Source organism: Paramisgurnus dabryanus, chromosome 1 (assembly GCF_030506205.2).
Source record: "Paramisgurnus dabryanus chromosome 1, PD_genome_1.1, whole genome shotgun sequence".
In the NCBI taxonomy this organism is placed as follows: Eukaryota; Metazoa; Chordata; class Actinopteri; order Cypriniformes; family Cobitidae; genus Paramisgurnus; species Paramisgurnus dabryanus.
In genome coordinates, this window is record NC_133337.1 from 30,236,062 (window position 1) to 30,260,779 (window position 24,718).

General features: G+C 36.9%; 2 protein-coding genes across 3 annotated transcripts; one reads left to right on the plus strand and one right to left on the minus strand.

The window, feature by feature from the left end:
* The first annotated feature begins 338 nt into the window (after window positions 1-338).
* On the plus strand, window positions 339-23,134 carry pnpla8 (patatin-like phospholipase domain containing 8). Of its 2 annotated transcripts, none has more exons than XM_065289823.2 (10): window positions 339-532; window positions 3,116-4,151; window positions 6,843-6,992; window positions 7,090-7,241; window positions 9,102-9,196; window positions 9,285-9,456; window positions 9,559-9,616; window positions 9,701-9,895; window positions 20,138-20,336; window positions 21,403-23,134. In XM_065289823.2, exons 2-10 carry the CDS (start codon window positions 3,306-3,308, stop codon window positions 21,675-21,677), a joined length of 2,142 nt encoding a protein of 713 aa, XP_065145895.1. In that variant the 5' UTR covers window positions 339-532; window positions 3,116-3,305; the 3' UTR covers window positions 21,678-23,134. The 2 variants fall into 2 exon arrangements, with proteins under 2 accessions (XP_065145895.1, XP_065145896.1); XM_065289824.2 differs by lacking the exon at window positions 9,701-9,895 and adding an exon at window positions 11,225-11,419.
* akap14 (A-kinase anchoring protein 14) lies at window positions 920-1,369 on the minus strand. Its single transcript, XM_073813517.1, has one exon. The coding sequence runs from the start codon at window positions 1,367-1,369 to the stop codon at window positions 920-922; it is 450 nt and encodes a 149-aa protein (XP_073669618.1).
* Window positions 23,135-24,718: the final 1,584 nt, after the last annotated feature.

The following is a 24,718-nucleotide window of genomic DNA, read 5'->3' on the forward strand; positions in this document are numbered from 1 at the left end:
TTTTATTTTTTAGACATATATATATTCTTTTTTTATTTTATACATATATATATATATATATATATATATATATTTTTTTTTGTATATATTTTTATATATATATATATATATATATATATATATATATATATATATATATATATATATTTGATTTGATTTTTATATTTTATTTTACTTATATATTTTATTTTTTTATTTTATTTTATTTTTATATTTTATTTTATATTTATATTTCATTTAAATTTTATATTTATATTTCCCTTTATTTATATTTTTTATTTGTATATTTTATTTTATATTTATGCTGGTGTCTATTCCAGCACATACCACTAGTTGGCAGTACGCTATTTCCCGTTTGTTTGTGTGACTTTTATCAGGGAAAAAGAAGAAGAGAACAGCGTCGCTCTGATTGGCTGTTTGCTAATGACGTCATATCTTGTGTTTCTAAACGTTTCCTATCAGTTTCCATTTGGGATACTTGTATCTGTCTCTTGTCATCTCAACGAAATGACAGCAAATAAAAATTAACCGGGTATGTCATATATTTATGTTTAAAGTTTCAATATCCAGACAAAATAAGCAGAGTTATTTATTCTGTGCAGTCTTTGACGGCTTAAAACAACAAAACAACATCGATGGTCCAATCAGAAGCATCGTACAAGGATATAAGTTAGCACGATATATTATGAGTGTAATCATTTAGAGATAAATATGATTGAATGATATGACTCAATATGATCGAATGTCGATAACCGAACCGTCATTATGGTGCGGTATTAATGGCACATTTTATTGTATATAATATGTAGCATTTCAAAGAACAAATGTTTAAAAATATCATTGTATAAACTTTAAGGTATCAATCATTTAAGCAACATTGTTTGTACATTTCACTACGGTGACGGAGCATAGATAAGTTTTAAAAGTCAATAGTGTCCATAAGTAACGCCTTGTTCTCCAGTACATCCATCAGCCACTTTTCTCTGAAACTCGTTCGGCCGGGAATGTGTTTGGACCGGTTTGATTCAATGAGAAAGTGCACGTCCACAGGCAGCGTGTCTGGTTTGATTCGAGAGATTTCTATGATGAAATAAACGCTGGCTGTGGCTCTAGGGATCGGGGCGGTTTGGGTCGGGATGCTCCACTTGACCCGGTACTGGTACTGCTTTTTAAACTCCAGCTCTTGCTCATGGAGAAACTGAATGCTGTAGAGCCACCCGGGATGCTTGATCTCCCAGAGATTAATGTACTGTCTGATCTGTTGCTCTCCCGCCTCGATTGTAAAATCTTTGCATGAAATCCAGTCGATGTTTTTGATTTCTTCTTCACATTCAGAGATATTTGCGCTTTTTGGGCGTTCAGCCTCCATGTCGTTTATTCAGGGATGCGTTCTAGTAGTTTCTAGTCAGGTTTGTTGACGTTGGTTTCCATGGTGATGATGACTGACTGACAGGCTCAGAGTTTCGTGTGTTCTGCGCTTCCTGTTGAATTACTTTTACATTTTTATTTTGATGTGCAACATGTGATTGTAAGAAGGAGTTTTGGCATTTCCCTATGTAAATCCTGTTTTGTTTTAAATTTTCTTATTTTTAAATAATCATGGTTATTATTATAATAAAATGTAGTAAACTTATTTTCTTGCAGATTGATAACCGTTTGTAATATCATAGTTTTACTACTAATATGGTTAAACTGTGGTTACTACAATAAGATAATATTTTATTTGTGGTTACTGAGCAATCCATGCAAATGTAAACCTTACCATCAAAAGTTTTTAACCATACTGATCTTAGAGAATTAATATTTGGTAGCTTAAATACCAATTTCAAAAAAATTTAGAAATTTATTTTCTATAATTCAGTAATTGCGGCTTTCAGAAATGTCACATCCATAATAGGGCTACATAACTATTAATCACAATTAATTGTTTGCAGAATAAATGTTTATGCTTACAACGTATATGTGTGTGTGTTGAGTATAATAATTGAAATACACACATACATGTATAATTTAAAGAAAAAATATATTTATACATTAAGTATTTATATGTATATTTAATATAAATTATATATACATATAATTAGTAAATAAATTAGTGGTGGGCAAAGATTAATCGCAATTAATCACATACAAAATAAAAGTGACTTTTGGCATAATATATGAGTTTGTGCTGTGTGTAATTATTATGTATATATATGGTAAATACACACACATTCATGTATTTAAGAAACATTTTTCTTTTGTATGCGATTAATCGCGATTAATCTTTGCCCAGCAATAATAAAAATGTATATACAAATGTAAATATTTCTTAAATATATAAATGCTTGTGTGTGTATTTATACATAATTTTTATACACAGTACACAAACATATATGATGTAAACAAAACTTTTATTCTGCAAACGGTTAGTTGCGATTAATCGTTATCCTCATAAATGCGCCCACAAAAAATTTGAATATTCTTATCAAATGAAAGAACAGACCCTTGCTTTCAAACAAACAAACAAAACGGGAAAAAAGTTTCATCCTATCTTTATTTGTTCTCTTTTTTAACCTCTTAAATATGGGTAGGTTTCTTAAAAAATACCAAATGTTGAGCAAAAAACTGAAATAATTGGATTTTTGTAAAGGAATTTTATGAGAGATCAGATTGAAAACGATTATCAAAACATACACTGAGTTTAAAATGAACTAAATTAGTTTTTGCTTCAGTTTTTTTTTTAAATAGCAGAATTAATGATTACCTTAAAACGTTGTCAGGGAAGCGTCATCATTGGCAGGGAAATGTTTTCTCTTACTTCAGGAGATAACTCGTCAATGGCGGGGAAAGAGTTAATGGTCATCATCTGAATGAATAACAATCAGAACATTTTATTTATATATTATAAAATAATATTAACCATCAAACTATCGGCCGATATCAGGCCGAATAATCGCACCGACGGAAAAATTTAATATCGGTCCATCTCTAATTGTTATTTTCTGTTGAAATTGTAATTGGTGCTTGCAATTCCATAAATATAGCAAATCAATACCATTGCTTTGTTTATTTGAGCTATAAATATAATTTGTTATTATGTAATAAATACCAAATAACATCTGTCTCTACACAGGTTACCTGTAAGATGAAAAAAAACTCCCACATCATAACATCTATAACAGAGCCTAACAGATGCAAAATGGCTAAAGGTTTCTCAAAACATATTGTCATTGAGCTCTGCTGGGCTGAGCAGCTCTGATGTCAAGTTCACGCAAGTGCGTTTCCTCGAAACATCCCAGAATTCCCTCTACGACCCTCACCGCATGTCGCGTATCAGGAGCACACTGGAAACAGTCACCAAGGCTGTGAGCGGATCGGTGAACAGCGAGATCTTCTCCAAGATCACGCGCCTCAAGCCCGGTGCCAAAACTCTGGAGGTCCAAGTCGAATGTCCTGAGAAGGAAGCCGGGGCTGTTATGACAGTGGCAGCATCTGATCCACCAAAGATGAAAGAGATGGAGAAAGACATTGTGGAGCGGCATAAAGAAGCTCCAAAGCCTAGCAACGTGGGGAACGCATCTACCGTAGTCACCAAGCAGACCTTGCAACGTTTCCAGCCTGCTGCTTTTACCACAAACATGGACGAAACATACAGTCACCTGGCCGAACACGTCAACGCTTACTTTGGTAGCGAAGACATCAAGAAATCGCAGCAGGGTAGAGGAGATACGACCCTCTACGCAACTCAAATTCAACCTGGTTCTCACTCCGGTGGTGGTCGGGACCACGTCCTCATGGCAGCACCGGTATCCCATAAATCTACACCAGAAACGCCCTCTCTTCCACCTGCCAATGACAAGTGTGGTTCTGTCCCTAGTTCACAAGCGCCGTCTAAAGAGGAGGGGGTTTCAACCATCCCCATTTCTCCAAGAAAAGGCATCAGTCATTACTTGTCATATCCTAGGCCGAGTGTCCAGGCTTTTGTAGGTAACTACATCACTCCACTGGTGCCAAAGTTTAAAGCAGATTCAAAGGTGGGTGGCACAGTAGAGAAGGACAAAGCATCGGGTTCAGAAACAACAGCATCTCAGGAGTCAAAGAGTGCAGAAACCAAGGAGCAGAAAGAGACAGAGGAGAAAGCTAAGAAGCTACTGTCTCAAAGAGAGAAGGTAAAATCCAAAACAAATGTGTTAAAAACGTAAAAAGTTTATGTATAAAGTTTATGTAAATTATTGATTTTACTCAAGTTTCATGTAAATTGTCACATTTAATGTGTGAGATAAAATACTAATACATTTTAAAAACAATTCCCCAAAAATTTAATTTTATGTTTATGTTATGTTTTATTAAAGGTATTCACCCAAAAATGAAAATTCGGTCGTTAGTTACTCATCCTCAGTTTTATTAATAAATAAATTTATTTGATAAATTATTAATAAATCAATTTTTCAGTTTTGCTGAACACAAAATAAGATATTTGCAATCAAGCAAGAAGCTGGAGCACCATTGACTTCCATAGTAGGAAACAAAAATACTGTGGAACTCAATAACTGCATTTCCATTACCCATCTTATTGCGCAAATTGAAAATGCGCCCAATGGAAGCATGGAAATTTCGCATGAACTCCCATATATCCCAAGTTTTTTACGCTTTGGTGAGGTGGTTTTGAAGGTAATTCAACTAAGAGATATATCACAAAACTACAATGACACAAAACATTTTTTGCATTTACAGGTCACCTGACGTGCATAAAAATCTCTTGATCATTCTTTAAATATGGCGCAGTATGTTTAAAAGAAGAACAAGACAGAGGAGGTGTGTTTGACTGGATGTGGCGTCACAAAAACCGACAAGTGCATTACATCAAAATACTGCGAAAGCAATTCGCGAGTCAACTTCTCTGTATGCTTTCGATTCGCTCTCACGGTATTTTGATGTCATCAACGTGGCACAGTATGAGGTCAAACCGGGTGTGCCTCATATATTCAATTCAATTTTATTTATATATCTTGAAAAGTAAAGCTGCTGGCTCTTTGATCGCCCCCTGGTGGCTGGCTGCAGTACAAGTAATAAACCCCGCCCTCTCCATGCAATGAACGGGACTCGGGTAAAAAAAAATGTACACTTCCAATAAAAGTTTCCAAAAGATGATTTTGGTGCTTTAAGGTCGTTGTTATCACGCTGATATATGTTCAGTTGTTCATTTTTGTGCTAAGTTTTATTTTAGCTAGTAATTTGATGCTTTAGAAACGGGCGTGTCATTATTATTGACATTTGTGATTGACAGCTTCTCTGAGCAGACTCTCTGAGCTTCAATTCAATTCAATTTTATTTATATAGCGCTTTTCACAATTGTTAATTGTTTCAAAGCAGCTTTACATTAATAGATGTAGGAAAAGCATAGACAAGCGAGTGTAGTAGTAGTAATATAACATATACAGTAAAGTAGTAAGTTAAGCCAAAGATGGCAAACTCTCCAGGGGATGAAAAATCCCCTAGGAGAAAAACCCTCCTGGCTAGTCCAGGGGGAAAACTCCTAGGAGAAGAAAAACCCCTGAGAGATACATATATATTTATATATATAAATACTATCAGGGTATGTGAATGGGTAAGCGAATTAAACTGGTTCCACCAGTGGTCATTGGTCAGGCATCGGCTGGGCATCACGTTGAAGGACAGTCAATAGAATAGTGGTGTGATGACCTTTATAGCTGCAGGAACTGGGTCTGTTTGTCTCATTGTCCTGGGGGTCGAGGACGAGACAAGGAGAGAGAAACAGAACCCTATTAGCCTAGGGGCCGTTCACATGTAATGCAAGTGTCATACAGTATTGTGGTTTAAATCAGCTCAGTTCCAGACAGGCTAACTATTGCGGCATAAGTATATTACTCAGTTGAGTTATGTAAATGCTTTGTTCTAGACAAGCTAACTATTGCAGGATAGGTACGTTTACTTTTACATTTTATGTGAATGTTTTGTTAAAGAAGAATGTCTTAAGTTTAGATTTAAATTGATCGACTGTGTCTGATACCCGAACATTATTTGGTAAATCATTCCAGAGCTTAGGGGCTAAGTAGGAAAATGATCTACCACCTTTAGACACTTTTGATACTCTAGGAATAATTAAGTGGCCAGAATTTTGTGATCGCAGTGTACGTGATGGATTGCATTCTGATTCTTTAATATACGAGGGTGCTAGGCCATTAAAGGCTTTGTAGGCGATAATATTTTAATTGTATGCGATATTTAACTGGTAGCCAGTATAAAGATGCCAGTGTAAAGATGCCTTCAATCTTCAAGGGAAGATTGAAGATATAACTATTAATTTTCGATTTCTGTGTTATTGCACAACGACAAAATGAGTTGTATTTAACGTACCTTATTTTAGCAAGCCACTCAAATAATACGTTTAAGGGGCGTGGTTAAATTGGGCGCGCGAACATTTGGGCGGAAGTTTGATACTGCCTCTGGGTCACACCTATCGCCATGGTTTTTGGAATGAGTTATCACAAAGCAACAAAATTATATTTTAGGAACTCAACATCGGTTAACGGAAACACTATTATTTCGCAATAAAAACGTTTTTTTTTTTTTCTTTTGAAAATAACGATAATGTTTGTGCATATCTTTAATGGAAATGTAATTTTTTTTTGTTTGAAACATTGCTCAAATTATCATCTTTTGTGTTTAGCATAACGAAGAAATCTATATAGGTTTTAAACAACTTGAGGTTGAGTACATCATGACATAATTATCAATTTTGTGTAAACCCAACTGTCTTTATGCAACATATGTCTTCGTCTTATAAAACATGACTGGGGCACTTCATGAAATCTAGAGTTTGTTTTTATCGTATGTAGATTATAGCACGTGTGAGTGTGGATAACAGAACCAGGGCGTTGGTCAAGAGTCTTCAAAGAGTCACTGATGTAAAGATCACCATTAGCAGGGTGGAGGAACTGAGCTTTCACCTGCTGGAGTTTCCTGAAACCAGAGGAGTGGCGGTCACTGTAAGCGTCTGACTCTGAGATACCAACTTGTCATTTCTCTGCACCAATGACGGCCTTAGTTTTGTAAAACTGCACTCTTCCCTCTTGCTGTCTTTAGGAGAAGGTCATCCCTTGTCTTCTGCGATTAAGGCAGGGTCGAGACCTCAGTCTGCAGGCCGCGGTCAGACAGGCTCTGGCTCTGGTGGGGTACAATGACCCGGTCAAAGGCAGGGGGATACGTGTCCTTTCCATTGATGGAGGAGGAACCAGGTACAAAATTATTCATTTAAAGTTAACAAATTTTGAAAGTACAAAGAAGTTAAAAGTAGGTCAGCCCCAAATGACACAAAAAGTAGGTCAGGCAGAAATAGAACTGACACAAATGTACACTTGCCCATCATCCTAGATGTACTTTTGAAATTATTGTGAGCGGTCGCAGTTTTAGGACTGTAACCCAGATCAGTATGTTTATTTTACAAACTTATTTAGAAGAAACAGCAGTGTGACATGCTAAATATTAAATATATAACACTTAAACTAAAGCAGTTTAAATGTGAAACTATTTTAAAGGGGTCATGAACTGAGAAAATTCCGGTAAAATTTCCCTTGATCTTTTCACAGTTTAGAGGTTGTTGTACTATAAAAATATCCTGTACGTTTTAAAACTCAACACTTTTTCTCAAAAACAGCTTTTATTTAAAGGTGCAGTGTGTAGATTTTTAGTGGCATCTAGAGGTGAGATTGTGAATTGCAACCAATGGCTCAATCAGCTCACCCCTCCCTTTCGAAACACATAGTGAAGCTACAGTAGCTGACACAGGACAAACATAACGTTGTCTGAGACAACGTAGTGATGAAACGCGCTCTATATAGCAGTTTGTCTGTTTAGGGCTACATGGCGGAGTGAAATGTCAACTTCACAGGGGACCCACAGCATATGTAGATAAAAACGGCTCTTTCTACGGTAATAAAAACAATACAGTTCATTTTTTAAGGTTTTTATACACCACTCATAATATAGTTATGCATATTACATTGCAGTTCTGTCAAGAGATCTTTCTAAAAGTTACACAATGCACCTTTAAAGGATTAGTCAATTTTCTTAAAAGAAAAATCCAGATAATTTACTCACCACCATGTCATCCAAAATGTTGTTGTCTTTCTTTGTTCAGTTGAGAAGAAATTATGTTTTTTGAGGAAAACATTCCAGGATTTTTCTCGTTTTAATGGACTTTAATGGACCCCAACATTGCAGTTTCAAAGGACTCTAAACAACCCAAACGAGGCATAAGGGTCTTATCTAGCGAAACGATTGTCATTTTTGACAAGAAAAATTAAAAATATGTACTTTAAAAACCACAACTTCTCGTCTATCTCCAGTCCTGTGACGCGCCAGTGCGACCTCACGCAATACGTCATGACGTCAAGAGGTCACAGATGATGTATGCGAAACTACGCCCCAGTGTTTACAAGTGTGGAGAAAGAGGACCGTTCCGACGTTGTTGTATGTGGAATGATAATAATTAATGTCTTTGTGTCAGTTTATTGTTTAAAATGGTCCGCAAATGTGCGTTTCACATATGTAACACGTGACCTTTCTACGTCATTACGCGATTACTTGAGGTCACGCTGGCACGTCACAGGACCGGAAATAGACGAGAAGTTGTGGTTTAAAAGTGCATATTTTAAAATGACAATCGTTTCGCTAGATAAGACCCTTATGCCTCGTTTGGGATCGTTTAGAGTCCTTTGAAACTGCAATTTTAAACTGCATTAAAACTGTTACGTGTTGGGGTCCATTAAAGTCCATTAAAATGAGAAAACTCCTGGAATGTTTTCCTTAAAAAACATAATTTCTTCTTGACTGAACAAAGAAAGCTTTCGGATTTTGGACATTTTGGATGACATGGTTGTGAGTAAATTATCTGGATTTTTTTTAAGAAAATGGACTAATCATTTAAACCAAGTTCAGAATACGAATTGTTTTGAAAAGTGTGTGACTGAAAAAAAGCCAGTTCATGACCCCATTTTTTTAATAATTGTGGCAGCAAATGTTTTTATTTTTTTAATGGTGTATAAATCTAAAAGAAATGTATATATGTATGAACTGTAATGTTTTTTTTGTTGTAGAGGAGTGGTTGCATTACAGGCTTTGCACAGATTGGAAAATTTGACTGGGAAACCTATTTACCAACTCTTTGACTACATATGTGGAGTCAGTACAGGTATATTTAACCACACGCTCATCTCTATAGAAGTTATAAATGTGTTTTTTTTTCTACATTACCCTATAATAACTGTTTTTGTTTTCAGGAGCCATCCTGGCCTTTATGCTGGGTTTATTCCAGATCCCTCTGGATGAATGTGAGGAACTGTATCGAAAGTTGGGATCGGATGTTTTTAAACAGAATTTGTTTCTGGGCACAGTGAAGATGGGCTGGAGTCACGCGTACTACGACAGCCAGATCTGGGAGGAGATCCTTAAGTATAGCATATACCTGACCCAAAATAGATCTGTTAACTTACGGTTTCATGCAAAGCTGTGTTTATAACCAACATTGCTGAGTCTTTTGTTTATCCTCAACAGAGAAAGAATGGGGCATGGTCTAATGATTGAGACTGCCAAAAATCCTAAATGTCCCAAGGTGTGTTTCAACGTATATCGGTATATCATTTCTTTTTGTTCTGACCTGGACTTGTAGTCACTCAATTCTCTGCTGTTTTTCTAGGTGTCAGCAGTGAGCACCGTAGTAAACAAAGGCCTGCCACTGAAGGCGTATGTCTTCAGGAATTATAACTTCTCGCCCGGGGTTCGCTCGCACTACCTGGGCGGCTGCCAGCACAAGATGTGGCAGGCCATTCGGGCATCATCCGCTGCTCCGGGCTACTTCCAGGAATTTGTTTTAGGAAACGACCTCCACCAGGTAAACCAGTCTGCATTTTAAAGTAACAGTAGGGGAGAGCGGGGCAACACACACATCTCTGCTACAAATGAACATTTGAAGTTTGTTTCTAGTACTTACCATTATTGGACAATTACACCAAACGTGACAGAAGTGCAAATGTTACAACTTTTCCCATATGTGGGGTTAATTGTAACAAGCAGGGGGTTAGTTGTAACACTTGCTAAAAATTAAGTTTGCAGGCAAATATTTCAAAACTATTTTGTCTGTCTATATACTTGAAGTGGATATTGTTTATATATCTGTCTATAATAGACAGCTATCCACACTGTATTCATTCATCCAGCCCTTTTCTAACAACAGTTTAATTATAAATGGATACAAATGTCTAAATATGTGAGAAAAAGCAGTACAATTATGACAAAACATTTTTTTATATGTGACCCAGTCTGTAATAACCAAACTACAGTTTCAAAATTAAATTCTGAGATGATGAGCATCAAAGTCTGATTCAAGCCATTAATTTAATTACGATTTCAATCTTTGACGTGACCTTATTCAATCAATATTAAAGATATGAACTTATGAAATAAATTTGACAGACGATTTTTGATAAGAAAGGCACATTTATTTTATTGGAAGACAGCAATCATTAGTGTGTAGCCGATTTAAAACAACGCCAAGAATTACGCTAACGTTGGTTTTCATATCGTAAGTGCTAAGGGGTTAACACAGCGTTACAATTAACCCCGCTGGGTCAAAAGATTTTCCAGCCCACCAAAAAAGTTGCTAAGAGCTGCAGACATATTTCAAAACGATGCTATGTTTTAGTCCAGTGGTTCTCAAACTGGGGTCCGGGGCCCCCAGGGGGGCCGCGAGATGGTGCCAGGGGGGCCCCAGTATTATGACATTTTATAAAATACATTAATTTATCATGAATTCTGTGAAATTAAACCTAAAAAAAAAATAAGGAAGCACTACTTTGTTTAATTTAATGTTTTGTTTAGTTAAAATGTGAAGTTTTAGAACTGTTTTTTTGTCATAAATTATCTCTGGGGGGGCCGCGAAGGAATGCACCATACGCAAAAGGGGCCCACGCTGAAAAAGTTTGAGAACCACTGTTTTAGTCAACAAGAGACTGATTAATATGACATAGCATTGGATTTGGTATCTTACACACCCAACTTAGAAATAAAAAAACATATGATGAAAAAATTTACTTACATGCCACCAAAACACTCGTTCATCAATAACTCTCTGGAGAAACATTATACATTTACAATAATTTGCGGGAGATCGTCTTTTGGCAGCGTTCAAAAAATACCTGAAATACAAAACGCTGGAGTCTAGGTGTCAGCAGTGAGCACCGTAGTAAACAAAGGCCTCCCACTGAAGGCGTATGTCTTCAGGAATTATAACTTCTCGCCCGGGGTTCGCTCGCACTACCTGGGCGGCTGCCAGCACAAGATGTGGCAGGCCATTCGGGCATCATCCGCTGCTCCGGGCTACTTCCAGGAATTTGTTCTAGGAAATGACCTCCACCAGGTAAACCAGTCTGAATTTTAAAGTAACAGTAGGGGGGAGCGGGGCAACACACACATCTCTGCTACAAATAAACATTTGAAGTTTGTTTCTAGTACTTACCATTATTGGACAATTACACCAAACGTGACAGAAGTGCAAATGTTACAACTTACCCCATATGTGGGGTTAATTGTAACAAGCAGGGGGTTAGTTGTAACACTTGCTAAAAATTAAGTTTGTAGGCAAATATTTCAAAACTATTTTGTCTGTCTATATACTTGAAGTGGATATTGTTTATATATCTGTCTATAATAGACAGGTATCCACACTGTGTTTATTCAACCAGCCCTTTTTTAACAACAGTTTAATTATAAATGGATACAAATGTCTAAATATGTGAGAAAAAGCAGCACAATTATGACAAAACATTTTTTTATATGTGACCCAGTCTGTAATAACCAAACTACAGTTTCAAAATTAAATTCTGAGATGATGAGCATCAAAGTCTGATTTAAGCCATTCATATCATTATGATTTCAATCTTTGACGTGACCTTATTCAATCAATATTAAAGATATGAACAAAAATAAATTTGACAGACGATTTTTGATAAGAAAGGCACATTTATTTTATTGGAAGACAGCAATCATTAGTGTGTAGCCTATTTAAAACAACGCCAAGAATTACGCTAACGTTGGTTTTCATATCGTAAGTGCTAAGGGGTTAACACAGCGTTACAATTAACCCCGCTGGGTCAAAAGATTTTCCAGCCCACCAAAAAAGTTGCTAAGAGCTGCAGACATATTTCAAAACGATGCTATGTTTTAGTCCAGTGGTTCTCAAACTGGGGTCCGGGGCCCCCAGGGGGGCCGCGAGATGTGCCAGGGGGGCCCCAGTATTATGACATTTTATAAAATACATTAATTTATCATGAATTCTGTGAAATTAAACCTAAAAAAAAAAATAAGGAAGCACTACTTTGTTTAATTTAATGTTTTGTTTAGTTAAAATGTGAAGTTTTAGAACTGTTTTTTTGTCATAAATTATCTCTGGGGGGGCCGCGAAGGAATGCACCATACGCAAAAGGGGCCCACGCTGAAAAAGTTTGAGAACCACTGTTTTAGTCAACAAGACACTGATTAATATGACATAGCATTGGATTTGGTATCTTACACACCCAACTTAGAAATAAAAAAAACATATGATGAAAAAATGTACTTACATGCCACCAAAACACTCGTTCATCAATAACCCTCTGGAAAAAGATTATACATTTACAATAATTTGCGGGAGATCGTCTTTTGGCAGCGTGCAAAAAATACCTGAAATACAAAACGCTCAACCTTGTGCAACAATGTAAACAGTCCGTGTTACAACTAACCCCGCGTTAGTTTTTGCCCCGTGCACCCCTACACCCCAAAAATTGGTTTAAACTCAAATCTTACACTCACATTTGCTACTAATATATCATTTTGTTATTTATTTTGAAGCTTTCTTTAAAAGACGCATCATATTTAGACTTGTAAAGCGCTGAGGCAGAAATCTTAAGGTATTGAAAATCATTACAAAACCTTTCAGTATCTCTTAGGAGATGAAGGAAAAGCTAATTCTGCACATGCATGCACTCAAACTACTTCCCGTCTCGTCCCATCAGGGCTGCGCGTACGAACTCATTACTGTTGCTTTTGAGTGCCGTCACTCAGGCTGGCATGGCTGCTTTAGATTAGATTATGTAAGGCATAGTGTATTAGTAGTAAAATCACCATCACTTGCTTTAAGATGGAGGAGAAAATGATAAATTCAGTTTCTAAGAAAATAAGTAGCAAACCTCTTCTTAACAAACAATGATTCAATTAAAGTAAGGTACTGTATAAACCAGTGGTCTTCCAATATGGTGCCCGTGGGCACCGGGTTGCCCGCACAGAGTCTGGGAGTTGCCCGCCAAAGCAAATTGTACTAATAGCCTCAATTTGAATATTTATCTATTTAATATTCATTTTAAACAATGATAAAACCTATGAACAAGTACATAAAATCAACAAGTAAACCCAAAAAGACTATAAAAATATCCATTGTGGTAGCCCTTGCTCACAAAAAGGTTGGCGACCCCTGGTATACAATAGTATTAGTGTAGTAATAATAGTAAACAAAAGTAATAGTGTTGCTTGCAGTATTATTATTTTGACTGCTTCATAGTTATAATATATCTGCACTGCACCGGCGTAGCTGTCAGGTCTCTCTGCCCATCTTCAGCCTGCTCATCCTGGCACAATCCCAACACTGCCACGCTCAACGCACCCTCACAGCCTGAGATTTCATCTGCCTGAAGTCTCCCGGGCAGGACGGCAGACACTGATGTTGAATCGTAGCCCTCAGCAGTGTATGACGAACCATCAGGGAGGCGTCATTCTGTCCGTCTGCCTATAGACACCCGCCGGGTTCGCATCAAGCTTTCCACAATGTCTCCGCTGTTCTAAAAGGTCGTTCAAAGCCATCGGCTAGCGAGACGAATGAATGCCTGGATTCATTGAAAGTCTGAGTCCGACGAGATCTGGAAACTGGTTGTAATTTAGAAATGTTGGTTTGAAACCGAATGTAGAAGCAAGATTCTGAGTTAGCGTTTGATGAGCCGAAAATCTGCCCCCAAAGGCAATGAAGGAAATGATTAAAGTGATGGTCATGCGACCATTAGTAATGGAGTTCAAATGAAATCAGTGGATGAGGAATCAAGGGTGAAGTTGGCCTAATTTTTTGGAGAATAAAATGTGTGTTAGCTATTTTTAGATCGCTACTCCTATAATCTTCTGATTTAATATTTTGGCCTAAGGGCCATCTACACCCGCTTAATACACATTCAATTGGCTAATCTTCCCATGATGCCTTTTTAAAAGCTTTGCTATGGTGTGATATGTGTTTATGCGGTGTGGGATGAATGCTCTTCATTAAAATGCAAATGCGGTAGAACCACTTGGCTCCGAAACCTTTTGCCAACAGTGCACTCGGTGCCCAATCTCTGATTGCTGCCAGTGGCAGAGGCTCTCTCTGTTTTTTACTTAAACTCTCTTCTCGCTCTGAATGGCACTTCAGTTCCTTCTTCACATGCCAAGCCTGTAATCTGTTATACGTATGACCCTCAAGTGCTACACAAGAAGTCTGCTCTTTAACGTTTGTTTGTTTGTTTTTCTACTACATTTGATAAAATCGTTGGTTCATTAAAGGGACAATTTAAAAGAAAATTACATTTTTGTCATCATTTAAAGTGTTTTTTGGGGGGGCATTTTGCCTTTATTTGATAGACAGTAATTAAGAGATGACAGGAAAGTACAGAGTGGAGAATGGGGTATGGGATTGGCAAAGGACCTCGAGCTGGGATTCGAACTCGGGTCGCCAGAAGTGCGTCTGCACCATTTGTCAAAGCACTGTCCACTACACCAACAATTTTTGTCATCATTTACTATGGATGCATCGATATATCGGCATATAATTGGTATCGATAGATCGAAGCATTTTCATATCAGAGATCGGTTGATTGTTTAAAAACAGCCGATGATAAGCCTTGTCTATGAAACCGGGTCATTATTCCTTTAAAATCTTGCTTTATAGTAGAGATGCATTGATATATCGGCCAATAATCTGTATCGGTCGCTAAAAGCAATTTTTTACACTAACGGCTATCGTGATAGTCATAGCCGATATATCCTGTCAATGAATTAAACATGCAATGAAATCTTTAGTTCATTAAAGGGACAGTTTGACAGAAAATGAAATTTTTGTCATCATTTAAAGTGTTTTTTTTTTTGGGGGGGGGGGGGCATTTTGCCTTTATTTGATTGACAGTAATTAAGAGATGACAGGAAAGTACAGAGTGGAGAAAGGGGTATGGGATTGGCAAAGGACCTCGAGCTGGGATTCAAACTCGGGTCGCCGGAAGTGAGTCTGCATCATTTGTCCAAGCACTGTCCACTACACCAATCGGCTCCCACACTTTTTGTCATCATTTACTATGGATGCACTGATATATCGGCCTATAATCGGTATCGGCAGATAGAAGGATTTTAGTATCGGACATCAGTTGATTGTTTAAAAACAGGCGATGATAAGCCTTGTCTATTAAACCGGGTCATTATTCCTTTAAAATCTTGCTTTATAGTAGAGATGCATTGATATATCGGCCAATAATCTGTATCGGTCGCTAAAAGCAATTTTTCACACTTATGGCTATCATGATAGTCATAGCCGATATATCCTGTCAATGAATTAAACATGCAATGAAATCTTTAGTTCATTAAAGGGACAGTTTGACAGAAAATGAAATTTTTGTCATCATTTAGTGTTTTTTTGGGGGGGGGGGCCTTTTGCCTTTATTTGATTGACCAGTATTAAGAGATGACAGGAAAAAGGGGTATGGGATTGGCAAAGGACCTCGAGCCGGGATTCAAACTCGGGTCGCCAGAAGTGCGTCTTCATCATTTGTCCAAGCACTGTCCACTACACCAATTGGCTCCCACACTTTTTGTAATCATTTACTATGGATGCACTGATATATCGGCCTATAATCGGTATCGGCAGATAGAAGCATTTTAGTATCAGATATCAGTTGATTGTTTAAAAACAGCTGATGATAAAACTTGTCTATTAAACCGGGTCATTATTCCTTTAAATTCTTGCTTTATTGTAGAGATGCATTGATATATCGGCCAATAATCTGTATCGGTCGCTAAAAGCAATTTTTCACACTAATGGCTATTGGCCGATAGTTAAAAATAGCCGATAGTCATAGCCGATATATCCTGTCAATGAATTGAAAATGTATATTCAATATTAATGGTCATAATATGAATGAGTAACATTCAGAAATATATAATCTTTAGATTTTAGTTAAAGGGAAACCAGGCAAGTCTGCGTATTATTTCTCTACGAGCAGAGGCGATTCTAGGGTCTATGGGGGCCCCAAGCAGAAAATTCCCTGTGTGCAAGAAGTGTACAATATTCTATACAATGACCTTTGCTTAAGCCACTATTCTACAGTGCAATAGTTACTGCGAAAGATACATATAATCCTCATCATACCTAAAATTATTAACATGTTTGGATGCATAAATGGCATAACATGTTTGGAAATAATGACAGCAGAGAAATATTTTCTACATTATACAATGATAGCAATGATTAGTGACTTATTTTTACAAGAATATTTTAAGAAACCAGCCATTTTATGACTGCTACTAAATAATCTCAGTCATAGTTACTGCTAACTGTTATGTAAGTTAGTGTCCTAGAGTTAAATATTAGTAAACTTAATATTAATTTCATATCTGAAAATACAGAACAGTATAACACATACATCTGTTGATTTTCTCAGCAACAATGCAATTCTACAGACTTGACAAAAGGTTTTCCTGAGATTTGTTTGATAATGTTTGAGACCTGACAGGGTGAGGATGTAGTTTGTCTTACCTCCCTTAATGAACTCATCATCTCTCATTTCTTCTTCCCTTTCCCTGCTTTGCACAAAACATTTCTGATGTATATCTACAGAAACCAATAATGATCGAGTCAAAATAAAATTAGCGTTGTTATTTAGAAACTTCCTTTAGTCTCGTCATGTTTTCATAAGCTAACTCACTCGCGTGGCGTCTTTTGAATGCGGTTGTGTGCGAATGAACGCAAAGACGCGCGCGGACATGAATATGTGCGTGTACGCGTCATTGCTACTGCTTTGTCGCTTTTACAAGCGTAAATTGGGTAACTACATTGCATATAGATCCGTTTTTGCCGCGATTGTCTTTGTAAAGGATTGCACTAGTTAACTGTTAAAATTTAAACTTGAGATTTACACCAGAAGATTTACACTTGGGCACGTGCATGACTGGAGCTGGACCGGGCACATTAAACCACATGTGGGTACAGAGGGCTGCTCACTTTAGCGCCTTTTATATGCGGTTAAATTGTTTTAAATCACTTGAGTGTTAGCACCTTCAAGCCTTTGAAATACGTGCCAATGATAAACTTTTCCTATTTAAATTTGCGTATTAATCTGGCAATCACATGCGAGCCAAACCGTGGGTTGTGATCCATACGGATCAACTGCGACATCACGACTGAACGAAACAACGTCACCCATTCGCAACGTTCATTTCGAAACTGGCAAGTTATCCACCTGGGTTGGATTTTGACTGGGGTAAGCCAATGTCAATCAACATTCCATCCAATCGGAATTTTGATATGCAGTCATGTTGTTCATCTACCGGGTGTAGCTGGCCATCCGAGAAACAAACTCGGGGGCCCTCTAGTGGCTCGGGGCTCCAAGCAGTTGCCTGCCTTGCCTGTTGACAAGGTGCGCCTCTGTCTACGAGCTCCCCCTAGTGTCTGGAAGTAAATGCTTTCAAACACACTGTAGTAAAAATGAACTGTTGTCCCTCCCCCCTCGCAAACCAGTTTATCAGCTTATTTCCAATCCAGTTATGTCTATCTAAGTTAGGTAAGTAATCTTTGCTTTCCAACTGATTTTTTATTTTTATTGTGTTGTCATGCATAATAGTATTTTTACCGTGAACGACCGATATGAACAAGGCAAACTACTGCTTTCGTGTTTTGTTTTTAATTGGGAGAGTGGGCATGAGAATAATATAATTATAAATAAACAAATAAATATGTAGACAAGCAAAGGGAAAACGTCATTCGTCCAGATGAACTTATAGACCTTACTAATATAACTTTAGACAAATATTATCCTACTACATCTATCTATCCATCGGCAGGTATCCATCTATCCGTCTATCTATCCGCCTATTCTATCTATCCGTCTATCTATCTATCTATCTATCTATCTATCTATCTATCTATCTATCTATCTATCTATCTATCTATCTATCTATCTACGTGCCATTCTTCCCGGACGCGTCCTGGCCAGGATTTCTGTGCGTCTTCCAGAAATCGTATTTGTTGACAGCATACGCCATTCAGTTAAAAACATAAGACATGCAATCGTAGTTTCATTCTTACCTTAAAATGTAACTATTGCTTTTCTGTAATAATAATAATAATCCTCTATGACGTATGCGGCCGCCAAATATGACTTCCAGAAGACGCACCCGAAATCCTGGCCAGGACGCGTCCGGGAAGAATGGGACGTGTGGTCACCCTAATATATATATATTAGGTCTGAAGCTCTTTTTCTTTTCTTGGAATCTTCCGTCAAGGGTTTTCGATGCTTCTTCCCCGGCTCTGCCATTTGCAACAATCGCTAGCCGTGTTTCGCTCGCCTGCCTCTGTGTTGTTTGCCGTAAAGTGATCCTGCTTCTCGCGATATCTGAGACTTTTTGCGAGACTGAAGGACGCCGGGTCGGATACAGCGAACTTGCAAGTGGGGTTTTCTTCCTACAGACGGTAGGGGCGGGCGAGAGAGTCTTCATTTGTCCGTTAATGAGTCCTTTAACGATATACCGACTTACAAAGATGATTTATTAACATAAAAATGCTGCCTTGTGTCCCTTTAATGCAGGTTAATATAACCACCAAACTATCGGCATCGGCAGGTATCAGTCAGAATAATCGGCTATCGTTTAATTTCATCGTATGCAAATAAGCTTGGATATTCTGCTATAAATTCCTATTGTGTTTAAAAGACAATGAATAAATGACGTCAGAGTGTTTTTTGGGTGAAATTGTTTTCCTTTAATTGTTTCGGTTATCTTACAACTGATCGGTTATCTTCTGATTTCAGTTAGCGGCACATAAGCTTTGTTCCCTTGCCAGAATGCAGCGCTCAGAGCAGTGATGCATGTCTCAGTATCCATGTCACTGAAATGTAGGACACTTGCGAGAAATAAGAGACGATGTGTCTCTTTCTCTGATGCGCTTTTTACTGGAAGCAAAGAAACGGGACAGAAAAAGATGATGCCGAGTAAATGAATTTTAAGTGCCTCGGGTGAAATGAACACATCTACCCACGTCTCCTATAGAAGAGATATCCTGTCTCCATTATAATGTAAATTGATGATTCCCTTAATCATGTCAATTGGAAATGCAAATGTACCTCTTTTATTCTGCACTTTCAGTAACCCAGATTTCCACAAAGGTGCTTTGATTTTAGACACAAATATATGCAATTATAATGGCAGAGACCCCCAAAATATGGTAAAAAATTTTTTTACTCATAGCACACTAAAAGCATTTTTATTACCCACTATTTTTGCATGCAGAATTATAAATAAAACCCTGTTAATTCAAGATTAGATTATGTATGTTATATTAAGGCCTTTATTTTTTTAACACGACGCCTGCCATCAATCTCCTTACTGAAAAATGCATTTTATTTAAAATTTATGAAAGACGGTCTATTGGAAGAAAATCCTACAGTTCTCAATAGATGCCAAAGATATTGGTTATAATAATAACACTGAGCACTCCTATTAATATGAATAGGGCACAATGCAACTGTAGACAAGCATTATATACGTAGACGCCTCATCTTTAGAAACTAAAGTTATGGTACAGCTTTATTTGTTTTTAGCATGCGATTTTTTCTTTCCCCATTCAAGTAGATCAGATTTTAGTCTTGTCTGACTGAAATAACTGAGCAGAGGCATTGCAAACCTGGCTGGCTAGTGACTTGACTTCCATAAAGACATCTACTGTACCATAACTAGTCTATATTAATTGTTTGAGAAGTTAAACCGTATTAATTGAGTTTCATTGTCACATTGTTAACGTTTGGTTTCTTTGTGTTTTTTCCAGGACGGTGGACTCCTGATCAACAACCCCACGGCTCTGGCCATCCACGAGAGCAAGTGTTTGTGGCCCAACACGCCGGTGCAGTGTGTGGTGTCTCTGGGCACAGGTCGATACGAGTCAGTCGGCAAAACCAGCTCCAGCACTTACACCAGTCTGAAAACCAAACTTACTAACGTCATCAGCAGCGCTACAGACACCGAAGGTGAGACACATGATCAAATATACGGGTGATTCTCACGAAAACTTGGTTTTAAAAATGTCAAGCATAAAAATGTAAAAATTGCTTACATTTACTTTTTTCCCACCAGACATTGAAAAACAAAGTCTGGAGTAAATGGGAACATTAATTTAAACACTTTTACTTATCATTTAACACTTTTTGTAACATAATTTAAAAAATTAGTCCTAAAAAATCTCATTACCGCAACAGTCAGAAAACATCAACACTGACATATTTTCAAAATGACATGACAAACCTGAAAGAACATAATTTGGAGATTCTGCACATGCATTTAAATTATTATGCTTCTATTAATTAAATTAACATTTAATAAGCATCTGTTGCGGTAATGATAATCAAAATGTCGTGTAAGCATTCTGACAAGACAATATTTCAAATTAACTGTAAAAAAAATGATCTTACCTGGTAGCCATCTTGAAGTAACTGGTCCATGTGCTTGGTCACTCAAAATCAAACTTTATTAAAATTCTGTATGTGTGCTTAAACTGTTCTGAAAAAGTGTTGCGGAGGATGAGAACATCAGGCATGGACACATCATTTTCCTAATTTTTCTTCATTATTATTATACATGAATATTCAGTAAATATTTTTTCTGTCATCTAAAGTAGTCTAGCAAAACATCCATTTATTTTTTTTCTAAATATTTTTGTGTTAATTTGATTAAATTACAACATAACGCATGTTCAAACACAGCCGGACACATTGCGGTAATGAGAATTTCAGCAGAAAATGAGATAAAATTGACCACTTATAAATTCTTATGTTGAAATCACACATTGTGCAAGGTAGAACACAGTATTGTGTTAATTCTGATGCTTTTTAATATTACTATATTACACATTTTATAGCTAAAATCATTAGTGCCGTGGTGTTTCAATGGTTTCGTGAGAATCACCCATACACATAATAGATCACACCAAGAGCTACACAGTAGCCTGGTGTATGATGGTCTTCACGCTCTCAAAGACATTGGAAATGACTGAAGTATTACTTTTATTATGTAATCTTCTCTCTCCTTCGCCTTCAGAGGTCCACACAATGTTGGATGCCCTTCTTCCCCCTAACACCTACTTTCGCTTCAACCCCTACATGAGCGAAGACGTCCCACTAGACGAGAACAAACAAGAGAGGCTGGACTTCCTGCAGGCTGAGAGTCGTCGCTACCTGGAGCGCAACGAGAACAAGTTGAAGAAAGCGGCCAACGTGCTCGCTCAAGAAAAAGGTGTCGTACAGAAACTGGCCGAATGGGCACAACTTAAAGCCGACTTGTACGACGGCCTTCCCTTTCGCTCCAAACTCTAATACACATCTTAATCTGATCAAACTCACAGTCTTAACCACACTAGCACCAAGAACCTTTTCCTTGTTTTGTCTTATCCTTAGCAAGGAGGATGGAGTATAATGGTACCATAAAGTCTAGTGAATCAAGCCTCATATGAAAGAGCAGATAGGATGGAAAAGCATCATCAGGTATTATTTTACTAATCTAAAGACAGCGATTGTTTACTTTGTCAAAGAGTAGTTCTTCACAACTCCGTCCATGAATAGTCGTTGTATATCTGTCTTGAGGCATGAAAATACCTTTGGGAATAGTGACAGCAACCACTTGTATTGTTATTGTGACAAACTAGCATTAATCTGGAATAGTGCACTTGTTATGGTTGTACAACGTCTCTTCTTTACAAGGCTATTAGCTGCTTATTTCTGCACAGCATGCAGAGCTGTTACGTGCGCAAATTATTGCTCGTATGCAGTTAAAACCTTTCTACGTCACTTTACATTTTTATCCTAAGTGGGACGTTCGTAATTACAAGCCCTTTAGCTTTGTGTCATACTGCAAAGACTTGCACAAAAATCGTATTATTGCTTGTGTCGAAACCTGTTTATGCCTTCATTGATCAGTGTGTCGATTGGGAAAGTAATATTGAGGTTATTATCATGCAATAGCTTTTAATGCTTGAATGCTTCATTTGCTTGTACATATTAATTCTGTGTGCACTTGGTAAAAAATATCCAATACATATTATAATTTATTGTTTCCGTTCAATTAAAGTGTATAAAGTATTGTAAAATATCATTAATAATTGAGTTAATTATGTCAGTGTTGTAGATGAAATTTTAACAGCTCTCACAATTCGAAAATGTCAAAGCATCTTTAAAGAGCACCTATTTCATTGCTAAAAATTATGTTATTTTGTGTATTTTGTATAATACAATGTGTTTGCATGGTTTATGGTTCAAAAAACACATTATTTTCTACATACCGTACATTTTTGTAGCTCCAGATATCCCTGCCTTCCTCAAATGCTTTGATTTCGTACAAAACTCATAGATTTGAAAAGCTTTGTGTCCCTGATTGGCCAGCTAATCTGTACGTTGTGATTGGCCTGAATACCTCTGAGGTCAGCAGGAAATGTGACGCTCCTTACCATGTTTGAAAGATTCACTCACAATGCAATGCTAACAGAAGTTATGAGAAATTATGTCGGTCTTGTCTACATAACCAATCCCAGGAAGTAAACCGTTGCCTACAATCCGTGTGTTTGTTGTAGTCCAAGTAAAGAGATTTACGTTGGAGGCGCTAACTCGTGTCATTGTTTACTTTGGGGTTTGTATCTTTTGCATATCGTAAACATGTACTAATACACACTTGCACACCAAAGGAAATGTAAAATCATGAATCGGACAATAGGTGCTCTTTAAAGATTTCCTTTAAACAAGGCAAATTCTCCAAGAGAAATAAAAGATTTTAAAACCTCTGTTTGTGTGTCATTGTGTAATTTTAATAAGATCTTAAATAGGATTGGTATTTTTATTCCTTACCATATTGATGAAGCTAATTGAATCCACATTTTTGGTTATCCTATTGGCATTGTTTGCTATGTGTAACCAATTTACCAAACAATTCTAGGTATCTTTTTTATAGTACATACTTTTTATGTCAAATAGAAAATTTGAATGATGTTGGTTGGACTACAGTACGAGTAGTCACCTTACCTGAGGTGAGGAATGTGTATTATCCGTGAAAATGTTCAATGATATGTCAAATCCCACAGGTGAGTGCGAAAGAAGTTGAGATTTAATAGAAAAATGCCCTCATGCGAGGCACCCGACTGTTTCTCAAACCAGACTAAAGCTGTTTCTCTTGTGAAACTGACCTCTGGATTTTCTTCATTTCTCCCCTGTCCAGTCTAATTCGGATTGTATCAAACCTTTTGGCAATCATCCATAAACAGACAGATATAGTAAGTCTGTTTGTACAAGCTCAGCTTGTTATTTGCCATCGATCGAGGAGCTTTACCTTCTTAGATGGTCTCTGACTCAATCCTTGCATCATTTACTTCCCAGACTTACCTCAGGCAAGCTAAACTTGAAAGTTCGACACCATTACGTGACAAAGTGTTTTTTTTTTACTTACTGTATAACATTTTAGGAGCAATACTTGGATAGGTTGCAAACATGGATATTTTACTCAACACTGTAAACAAAGATTTGTTGGTTTAACTTAAAAAAGTAAGTTACCTGTTTCCTTAAAATTGTGAGTTCATTCAACTTAAAAATATTAGTTGACTCAAATAAGTTATAAATTATTGAGTCAACTAATATTTTTAAGTTGAATTAACAAAACTTTTTAAAGCAACCAGGTAACTTACTTTTTTTAGTTTCTTTACAGCAGTCCCTATGGGATGTGTACTATATTTGTATTGCCTTTTTTGTATATGTAAAATTTTCTTACACTGTAAAAAAATGCAGCATGAAGTTAAAACAACTTGGTTTTGCAAGTCAATTCAACTTGCTATCTTAAGTTTTGACCTTTCATAAGTTGACTTAATATAAAAGCAAGTTTAACTTACATTTTTATGGTACTTTAACTTGGAAAAGGGGGTCGGGCCGATTACCAAAACACACTTGTAGCCAATCAGCAGTAAGGGGTGTGTCTACTAACCGACATCCTTGCTGGGGTTGCGTATGTGTGCACTGTAAAAAAAAAATGCAGAACAAAGTTAAAACAACTCGGTTTTTCAAGTCGGTTCAACCTACTATTTTAAGTTTTGGCTTAAAAAAAGTTGACGTAACTTATAAATTCAAGTTGAAATTGTTTAACCTAAAGTAACTTAAAAATATATGTTGATTTTGACAAAAATTTCAAATTTTTTACAGTGTGGGGCGGGTCTATCAAAAGAAGGTCCAGATTCTATTGGGGTAGGGGCGTGTATGTTTAGGTGATTTCAAATATCAACATTGGCTTTCAAACATTGTGCACTCCTAACAATTTTTTTTTACAGTGTATAAAAGCAAAATCGCTAAATATTTCAATTTAAAACCAATCCCTAAACATTTTA